We start from the raw sequence: 11,033 nt of genomic DNA, 5'->3' as shown, positions 1-11,033 counted from the left end.
ATGAGGAGCTTAAGAATCTTGACTCGGTTCAGGGTTGAGGTTCACTTGTTTGGCCACTGAATCGACTTCGTGGTTTCAAGGGTGGAATGGAAACAGTTATTCTTTAAAGGTGATGCAAGGAACTGTACAACGAGCGCAAGGAGGTTCATTCTTCTTACATGAACGCTACGTGGACATATGGTTATTAGTGGTCGGCCTTACGGTTTGGCAAGTGTGGGTATCTAGGTGCAAGGAGACTTTCGCAGGTAAGCGAACCCCACCGGCTGAGAATTTAATGATGATCTGGTTTAATCTTATTTCTACGTTACGAGGAGAGTTTGAAAGTCTTCAAGGGCCCTTTGACGCAAGTGAAGAAGCTAGAGCTCGATTCCTTCTGAACTGGGGTGGTTCATCGATGCTACAGATGGTGGATGGTAAAGCGAAGTGGAATTATCAACCACCACGGTGGTTGTTCCCTTCGAGTGTACCTAACATCTAGATGGGTGTTGCCATGAGAAGTGAATGGAGGACGTATATGCTGAATTCGGGTTGTATGAGGCTCACATGGAGAGTATGCATTCAGGTAATGCTATGCGCATCGAATGATGTGGTGTTTTGGAGTTGTTTTTGTTGTTTCCTCTACACATATTGTTTTCTTTTGACATGCAAGATGGCTTGTAAGATATGAGTTGTAAATTATCCTATGTACATTGCCTTAACTAATGGAAGTAGTTTTTCTTTTTGGAAAAAAGAAAATTAAAAGCTTTTAGAATTGATGGTGGTGGTGGTGGTGGTGAATGTCTTTGACATAAACTTAATGAGAATCCAAAATAATGAGATACATAACATTGAGGTATACACCTGAATTCGATGAAGTAACTAAACAAAAAATCCACATTTCTTAAGGTTTTATGAGAGCCTTGATATTTGAAATGAATGTTATAAAGGTGTTTTGGGCATATGCATGTCATTATGTACTGATAGTGCATGGCATTTGGCATGCATGATTGTAAACCCATTAAAACCCCAATGGAAATAACTACAAATCTTGAGGTATTAATGCTTTATTGATTATGCAAAGAGATATTAACAAATAGTAGGAAAGTTTATTGATCTTATCATTTGAAGTCGAGATATTGCATATGTTGTTAGCATTGTCATCAAATCCATGCAAGCACCTACACATGCACACATGGTTGTAGTTCAAAAGGATATATCGATATGTCAAAGACAAGATCATCTTTGGCTTGATGTATACTATTACCAACAATACATTGTCCTTGTTGTTACATCGTGATGTAAATTGGGCATTAAGAAACACAAGTGGATTGACAATATGTCAATCTGATGTTAAGATCCTTCTCTATTTATGTTTCATCAACCTTCTATTAAAAATAGGGAAAAGTACCAAGATACCCCTGGAAGTTCGTCTATTTACCAGAATGCCCTTGGAAGTTCCAAATTTACCAAACTACCCCTATGTCCAAAAAAATACACTTTATAAAGTAAGTACAAAGGACCCAAAGAATCTCTTAAGTAAAGAAATGTGTGTTTTAAGGGTATTCTGGTAAATAGGGCTTGTAGATTTGAGTGTATAATTACTTTATAAAGTGTATTTTTTTGTACATAGGGGTAGTTTGGTAAATTTGGAACTTCCAGGGGCATTCTGGTAAATAGACGAACTTCCATGGGTATCCTGGTACTTTTCCCTTAAAAATATAACCCCATTCTTTTAGCTAGTGGAGTGATTTGTCATGTTAGTTACCTTAAAAACGAGACCAACTAGAAGGATCCTTTTTGCAGCCAACTTCTTAGAGGGAGTGTGGCCATTTAGCCCATGGAAGTTTAAAGCACTAAGAGGTATGTGAAAACCCTTAGATATTTTGGGTTGCAAGGGCACTATACCTATGAATTCAATGAGTTTACCATCAACAATGATAGGTATATAGATAACATTGAGTGTGCAGCCACCATTATATACATTTCATTCTATTACTATTCCAACATCCATATTACAGCATTCTATTGATTTTTGGATTACGTCAACTAAGACAAATGCATTTTGATCTTATGATGTTCAAGAGTATATCTCACAAAACACACATGCACAAATCAACAACCAATACATTTAGGTGCATGAAAGTTATTGAAAATCATTATGGAGTAAGATACAACAGACTTTTCGAACATGCTTCCCATTAGTCTAGGTAATGCTAATAAATTTCATTGTTGTGCAAAGACCATTACAACAATATACTTAAATGCACAAAGTAAATGGCTCAAAGTAAATGCCAAGTTGTTTAGTCAATAAAGTCAAATCACTCAAATGTCAGCAATTCGTTGGATCCATTGGATATACAATGTAAAGTGGGCAAGTATTTTAATGCACTACCCAAAATAGTGACAAGCTTATTTGGTAGTAGCAGATGAGTAACTAGCCATTGCGTTTACGGCTCAGGCATTTGCATTTATGTTCAATTTATCACTCTGTATTTGTTTGTATCCATTACCCATGCAAATCATTTCAGATCCATTTATGTTCAATTTATCACTCTGTATTTGTTTGTATCCATTACCCATGCAAATCATTTCAGATCCCGATCAATATTTAATGCCAATTTTAGTTAACAAAGTTCAAAAGGATCAGATGCTTTGGAATATTAATATGTAACCTATTGATCTCCAATGACATAAAACATTGGCCACCAAATACAAAGATACAAATGGAACAATCACAGAAAATCCAACATACTTCATTGGGAGCACAACGAATCAATGATGACAAGGAACATCTTGAAAAGCTCGGCTCTTGAAAATAGCAATTATTCTAATGTTGTACTTGAGAATATCAAGCATGCTCATAGCCCTTCATATAATTCGACCAAGATTTAATTAACTGGAACATGAGTAGGAGCACTAGATTCATAGGCTAAATATGGATCTTTCCACAGCGAGAAATAAGGCACAAAAATTTCTTAAATCCTTTTCTGGGAACCTCATTCTTGGCAAAAGAAAAATATCATGAAAAAGTATATAGATGGATAGAAAGATAGTGAGGTTTATTTTTAGTTCATGAAACATATACCTCATGACACGAAACAACTCACAAATAACAAAAGGAAAGGATTTATCATTCAATCAATCAAAGAGGAAAAGTCTACTTCTACCTATATTCTATCAACTCCCATAAACGATTTTGATGTCAACCCAATTTCCTATATTCTATCAAAACTCTCATAAACAATATACAAAAATAAATACAAAATTTACCAAGTTGGCAAACATTCCCCTTGATGAAGGTTAGCTTGTTATCCATTTAGATATGCCTCTTCCCTATCAGACAGACTTTAAAACTCAGCATAAAACTAGTGGGCGGCCACTGAATAAAAACTCATAGAATAATCATATAAATGCAATTAACATCCAACAATGGATTCTCTATCCCTTCTTGCCGAAGGAAGAAACAAAGAAAAAACTCTTATTCCCATGTCTAGCAAATTGACTGGAACATTTGGCATTGAATGAACCTACAAATCAAAATTAATATCAGATTTTCTCATTCGATACATTTTTTATCCCTCTTTCAGAGGATTTAAGTAAGAACTGAAGAAATTATTGAAGCTCTTATCCTGAAGAAATATTGAAACTTAATTGGGGAATCAAAATTTTGTCGTTGAGTTTTTGTTATGGAATTTTCGCAACGTAGTAGCAATAGCATAAGGAACATCAGGTGCATCATCATCAGTTCCGAAATAACGATCACCAAACTCTCCCATTCCAGGAACAACTCGATAGTCTTCATTCAAACCAGAGTCAATCTCCGATGTCACAATCTTCAAAAATGGGAATCGCTTACAAACAGCATGGATGCCTTCAGGAGACTGTCAGAAGAGCAAAACAGACCAAATATTTTCATTAAATGAAGCGTGTATTGGTTTTAATGGTAAGAACGCCATTATGTATATTGGTTGATAATCATAGGTGGATCCACGCCCATGTATATAAAGAAAAATAAAATTTACTTTGAGTGTAATGTTTTTAAATGAAAAATTGGAGGAGAAGCAAAAAAGTAAAGAGTTATGAGGGATCTACAGACGTTGGGCTTAAGAACATTATCTGATCCTCCAGGAAAAAATGCATTTAACTTGAGTGTATTTAAAACATTGACAACCAGCAAAATATTGTAGGGATTGCAAGGAATTTACAGAGATTAGGTTTAAGAAAATTATGTGATCCTCTGGTACCCCCTTTCGCACCAATAACTCAATAGCTTGAGCTGCTGAATGCCCTGAAACAGTAACCGATAATAAATACATCTAAAATATGTATATTATATTATATACATGAATGTACACTATACATTGTATATACACGGATATGGCTATAAACATAATTATATGGGTACATCATAGATTCACAACTACCAAAATATGTTTCCAAACCTTAATATGGTGGATTAATTAGAAATGAAAATTAATTTTATTAATAATATAGAGAAATGCTTCATTAGTGGCCTAATAGAAATGTAATTTTCTTAATTATGCATGCAATTTACTTTTTGAATAAGTGAAGTGAAACATGAAATACTCAAGTATATAAGTTATCTGGAATCACTTGTTACTATATATACCTGTTGCAAGTACAGGATCCAACAGCAACACATGACGCTTCGCAATATCTCGAGGTAGCTTCTCATAGATCAACTGTGGCACCAGATTTTAGAGAGAAATATTGCATCACTCAGAACAAGTGCACAGATAATTGGTATGAGATTCTCACCTGTTTACCATTATCTCCGTCGCGATAGATAAGAATTTTCCCTATTTTGATTCCTTTGCAGCAAGCACGCAATGCATTCTCCATACTTTCACCACTGCCATTAATATTATGTGAGCACAAAACACTACACCACCAAAAACATAGTCCTAAGACTAACATGTACAACAAATCTCACCCTCCCACATACACCCCACTAACAGAGAACATATGAAAATAATGTTTTTGAAACAACATTCTATGTACATTGCCCATCAACCTAATGGATATTAAACTTTTTCAAGATCTCCATAATTAGGTAAGAATCTTATTTTAATGCCGTTATCATTATGTCACACCAAGAACCTAGCAAGGTTCGGTACATTAACACATGCTGTGAAGCAGACAGAAAATTCATAGAACCAGAAGCCAATGGCTGTCTTCGACAATTTAGAAGATGTCCAAACAACCTAGCAAGATTCGCAACACTAACACATGCTGTGAAGCAGAAAGAGCAGTGCTACAACTAGCACCAATTGGCAACTTCTACAATCTAGAAGATGTTCCAAAGCATTTCACATACACTTATGTTAGGGACTTCCTAAAAAGATAGATGAATAACAAATGGACAGATGAGTACGTGCAAGATAGTAGATGCATGCATATTATGAGGTACATAGCCCTTGCTTACAGAACATTCCTACAACCAGCAGGCAATGGCTGTTTCTTCAATTTAGAAGATGTTCAAATACAAATTACATATACTAACGTCATGGATTTCCTAAAACATAGATTAATAACACAAGGACAGATGAGTCATGGCAAGAGCATAGATGCACGCATATTACAAGGTAAATGGCCATTGCTTTTCCCAATATATTTTTAACACACTCATGACAGATTCTATATGCATCTGATCTTATCGATTAGAATCAAAATAAATGTCAAAGGCATACAAAAACACACCAGCAGACTGATTCTATCTTCCTTAAAGCTTATTTATAAACATAAACACAGACAGAAACGGAAGACACACAAAAATTACACGCATTTTAACCTTCTAATAATCGAAACACCGCAAAGTTGCTTGCAAAAGTCTACTCCAGTGTAGATAGAACCTGTATTTAGGCAGAAGACGTTGCCGTTAATATACTTTAATGCATAAAGTAATGGATTTTAAGATAAAAGTTGACTCGATAAAACAAAGGGACATTTCAATATTTTGCATATTGTACACACAAAACAGACGAAATGAAAACAAGCATTTGCATAAAAAGCAAGCAACATTTGTCCAGCAAAACACACTGTAACAATAAAAGTAGTTCATTTTGGATACTCCTGTCAGATTCATAAGTTAGTATCCCCGTTCCAATGTTAGTCCGGCCTCACTAAATTGTCTTCAGTAATACAAAATAATCGCCCATAAATATAATTTATTTGGCTTGATCCCCAACTCCCAGAGAATAAACAGATAAGTTTCCTGATCTTCTATTGGAAGGTCTACTTTCTTGTTATGCAATAAACAGATATAAGCAGAGCTAAGATCCACAGGTAAAGTCAATGGAGTTCTATGATTACTTATTTATCTGAAAACTCAATCAAGTCAATCAAAAGGAAGGGTTGATTACACATTAAGAAGTCAAAACCTTGTATGCTTTGCTTTGTTTAGTCACCAATCAATATAGGATAGTTTAGAATGGAAAACTCACCAGTGGGAGTGACAACTTGTTTTTCTGTAAAAGGCAAATGACCAAGACCATGTTCCACAACCTACAAACATAAATTTGTGTTATAAAAACAAGTAACAAAGTGGACATGCTCTCAATCTTAAACTTGAATTTAGACAACCAGTCTAGTTCAATTTACAAAGTAAATGAGCAAAATAAAAAATTAAACACGTGCAAGAATTACCAGCCGTATCAATCGATCAGCATAAAACACAAAATCATGTTTTGTTGTTTCCTGGTCTCGTATTAGCGTGTGCATACCTCGAATCTGGATAGTCAAGTCATCATATTAATAGTCGTTATCGGAAGGCGGAAACGAAGGCATGAATGGAAAGTTTGATCAAATAAAATGATTGCCTGGTATGTTGTTTGGATGACATAAACATTTGAATATATTTTACAGAGGTCATGCTGCCCTAGTTTTGTTCTGATGTGCTGCACAATGAGGTCAATGGCAACATGATTATCCCCTCCACGAGGGATTATAACATCTGCATATTTCTTTGTTGGAAGCACAAAGTCATCAAATGATGGCTTTACGAACTTGGCATACTGCAACAAATTCCAGGGATGTCACACTTGTCAAAAACCAAAATACCCTTTCATCTTTCTGATAACTAATTCACTTAATACATTTGTAAGATGGCTCAATCTCAGAATATATACTACTAACACATCAATATGAAATTGTCACTTTAAGTGGCCTCCTATAGAATCAAATGCAGCATAAACATCTATATCCATTATGCAGTTAGAGTATTATATTCTCAGAGAAGACAATTGCTACGAGTTTTGTAAAGGTCACCTGCTCAAGCACATTGTTCACATCTCTTCCTCTTTGTACTGTGTCTCGCCTTATTCTTCTTGCTAGTCTTACGTCTGCATCTGCGCTGTACATGGATTATAATCATAACTACATTCTGTAGACTGTACATCGACTTATTAAAAGAACATATAAATGCTATATCAGCTACTCCTAGTTAAGTAGCACATGTTTTCGACTATATGCCACCAATAGCAGATAAATGCGATCAATAGACTCAAACCTAGTATAGCACCACAAGAAACATAGTAATCGATTTTATCCAAGTGACCCAGAACTAGAAGAGATTAACCTGTATCTACAAAGATCTTCATGTTCATCAGGCTATTAAGTCGAGGATCATGAAATATCAAAATTCCTTCCAAAATTACAACATCAGCCGCATTGACCTGGAAAAGCACATGCAATAATTAGTTTCAAGAACTTAAGAGACAAGTAGAAACATTAGCATACAAACATGTTGGTTCAGATTCCTTATGTTTTGACAGTGAGAACAATTATGCCCTGCATACTAAAAGGAGAGCTTGAACAGCAATACTGAACCTTGCGGAAAGTATCTGTGTACCGCTGATGTGTCTTGAAATCATAAATAGGTATCTGAACAGATTCTCCTCGTCGAAGTGTATGAACACACTCAAGAAGTTGCTCTGTATCAAATGCATCTGCATGACACCACCATAGGACCCTCATATGAGCCCTTAAAAATAAATTAATCTTCACAGATAAAACTGATGGGTGCAATGAAAGCAGAAATAATGAAATGGCTGTACAGAATGATTTAGAACACATCAGACACCCTATAGTTTCAGAACAGCACTTGCAATGTGATCTGCTCAAGTCCTTGTAAGTTTTTCATTACACCTAGTATTGTACTCATACACAGACATTCCCTTGATTGTTTCCCACCCTCCACTGCATCATATAGATCAGCTTCGTAATTTGTTGATCATCACCCACATAATTCACATTGAACGCTGATTCATAGTCTGAAGTGATTCATCAGTAAGTTTTAAGGTAATCCATCAGTACGAATGAGTATACAATAAAAGGTGTTTACTACAATCCAGCTACAGCAACATATATCCGTTTTCCTTTCATTCTCTTTTACTTCACTTACCTTCTCAATGTGGTGATCCAAGAAAAACTCTTCAGTAGTGTATGATACTTGTCCACTCTAAGACCAGATATCCAAATCAAGATCTAGCTTCTAGCTACTTCATATTTTCAGTCAATAAGGCCACCTCCTTGAGTGACAATAAAGGCTCATTGCCAATTCTCCCACATATGATAAAGATTTAACACAATTACATACCTATCAGACAGATTTAGGAAATGATCACTTGAATACCACACTGTATAGAATACCAACCTGTACTGATAGATCCCAATGTCTATTCAAATTACGAACCAGAAAGTTGCATGCACTCCTTTTCATATCATGAATATCATGAACCTATCACTGTATTTGGTATTTTGGAGATATTTCAAGCCACTTTAATACATGACATCAACAATGTTTCTTGTTCTAGCTCTAAACCTTTGCATTTACAAACTCTTAAGCCTCGCTTAGTCTAATAGTATCAAACAAGTAAAAGCATAAAAAATCCTCCTGGTAAGAGGAGAAATAATCAAGAAAATCACCTGGATGATCAAAATTGTATTCCTGGACATGCTGGAGCTCTTCTGGGGTTAATCCACGGTAAAATGAGTCCTATAAAAATGAATAACAGCTGTAAGAAGAATTTCAGCCAGAGTTCTCTAGCACAGGAATTTTCATAGAACTTCAAGCATTCATATCACAATCAAGCTCTAACTAATCAGTGAGAACTACCTGATTGACAAGAACTACACGGTGATCATGCAACTGCTGAATGATCATGTCACAAACAGTCGTTTTCCCAGAGGCTGTACCCCCAGCAACACCTACAGCATGACCATTCTACTCTTCTGAGCAAAACTAAATTAAGCCTCAATCTACATTGTTAACATGTGCATATTACATATGAACTTTCTTGCTACATAGAGACATGACGTTAACTCTTGATATATATAGAGAGAGAGAGAGAAAGACCATTCTTAATCAATATGTTACATACACAAACGCACATATAGACACTCTTGATATTTTGAGAGAGGATGATAACCCTTGATATACATAGATATTCTTAACCAATATCTAAACATTCTTAATACATATTTGAACATTTTTAACCAATATGCAGACAAAACGTCCATTTCATAAGATTGTGCCAATAGTTTGATCCATCAGAACATTCTTTTCAATTTAAATTTGAGCTAAGGAAACCAACACACACAAAGAGAAGAAAAAAGAAATACCAATTACAAAATCTGCTCATACCTAATGAGCTGGAACTACGATCCAATATTCTCAATTTTGAAGTAAAAGAACTACCAGAGAAAGAAATTTGGAATTCAATACCTACACAACAGCTACCATCCAGAGATTCTCACAATGAATGTAAAATAACTAACAGGAAGAAATTTGAAATTACATAGGTAGAGGATATTCTCTACAAACGGATTCAGGCATGCAAAATGCTTATGAATCTGAAGGGTGGGTACAAATATACGACGTAAACTGGATCCTCATGGGGAGTGTCTTCTTTGGTTAAACGATGCAACCGGAATTTCTGAAGATGATGGTCTTTTATTTCACATCTTAGACTAGAAATAATGAAAACATAAATCAGAAACAAGTGCACAAATAAATCAGGAATGAGTAAACATGACAATAACACAAGACTGTTTATGTAATATGGATTTCCGCTCATAAAATAAAACCAAAAGGTTGAGCTATCTTTTATCTCATGTTTGAGTTGATATTATCAAACTAGATCAATACATAAGCACATACAAATAACAAAAGGATACTTTGAGACTTGATCATAAGAATCAAGATAAGACTACGAGTGTCACATGTTCGGGTTAAATTACCAATAGAGGGATTTGAATACACATATCAATGATTTGAAAATTATCATAAGATAAAACCAAGATTTTTGAACTATCTTTTGTCTCACATTTTAGTTAAGATTACTCCAAATAAAAGGAAGTAAGGAAATAAGCCAGTAACGAAAAGCTGCTCATCGACATGATCATAGATACAGCTATAAAATTTGAGCTCAAACCTAATGAAGACAATAATCACAAAAAAGGCAACAGCAAAGAACTCTGTGTGCTTTATAAACCTGGTCACTAAAATAAATTACTATAGGAGAGTCTTTATCTCACATTTTGAGTTAAAACCATCAATAGAGAAAGAAATGAGGAACATATTAATAACAAAAAGCTATTAACGGATGTGGTCATAAGACAAAAACCAAGAGTTTGAAGTTGAATGAACTATCTTTGAGTTGAAAGAAAACCACGAGGAAGCAAAACATTAACCAAAATTCTATTTGTGGGATATGATAATAAGTTAAAACATACCAATCACAAAAAAGGCTGCTTGGTCATGACCAAGGAGCTCTTCTCTGTCACATGTCACAAGAGAAAAAGCATACCAAGGGAAATACATGAGAGGGGTTGGGCATACCAATAACAAATGGCTGTCGGGGGACTTGTTCAATGAAGGGGGCCTGGGTGACCTCATCAAGGCGGAGGCCAGAGAAGTGTGCATTCGCAACTGCCTCCATCACGCTGTCCGCCTCTACGGCCACTGTGCCTGGGCCAGTGCCAGCATTCTTCTTAACCATGCTCCCCAGCACAATCCCTCTTTGTCTCTCTCT

General features: G+C 35.4%; 1 protein-coding gene across 1 annotated transcript; it reads right to left on the bottom strand.

Moving 5' to 3' along the window:
- Positions 1-3,436: 3,436 nt before the first annotated feature.
- Positions 3,437-11,033, bottom strand: LOC147848515 (uridine/cytidine kinase UKL1, chloroplastic-like). Its single transcript, XM_087338383.1, has 14 exons — positions 10,841-11,033; positions 9,116-9,207; positions 8,926-8,995; positions 7,828-7,946; positions 7,577-7,673; positions 7,267-7,346; positions 6,819-7,013; positions 6,646-6,729; positions 6,444-6,504; positions 5,792-5,852; positions 4,759-4,852; positions 4,610-4,682; positions 4,185-4,267; positions 3,437-3,860 (listed from the first exon to the last, which is right to left on the bottom strand). The coding sequence occupies exons 1-14, from the start codon at positions 10,998-11,000 to the stop codon at positions 3,639-3,641; spliced, it is 1,491 nt and encodes a 496-aa protein (XP_087194509.1). The 5' UTR covers positions 11,001-11,033; the 3' UTR covers positions 3,437-3,638.

The sequence above is a fragment of the Azolla caroliniana genome, unplaced genomic scaffold (genome assembly GCF_043228905.1).
Source record: "Azolla caroliniana isolate FFs.n. ecotype wild unplaced genomic scaffold, voAzoCaro1.0.p SCAF_338, whole genome shotgun sequence".
In the NCBI taxonomy this organism is placed as follows: Eukaryota; Viridiplantae; Streptophyta; class Polypodiopsida; order Salviniales; family Salviniaceae; genus Azolla; species Azolla caroliniana.
This window is presented reverse-complemented; position numbering and strand designations above follow the sequence as displayed.

Bases quoted from the DNA above. Each gene is read 5' to 3' on its own strand.
- LOC147848515 (XM_087338383.1), bottom strand. From the start codon at position 11,000: ATGGTTAAGAAGAATGCTGGCACTGGCCCAGGCACAGTGGCCGTAGAG. The intron at 9,208-10,840 runs GTATGCCCAACC...GTCATGCTGTAG, and splicing joins CCGACAGCCATTTGTTATTG to GTGTTGCTGGGGGTACAGCC. The intron at 7,014-7,266 runs GTGACCTTTACA...AATTTGTTGCAG, and splicing joins TGAACAATGTGCTTGAGCAG to TATGCCAAGTTCGTAAAGCC.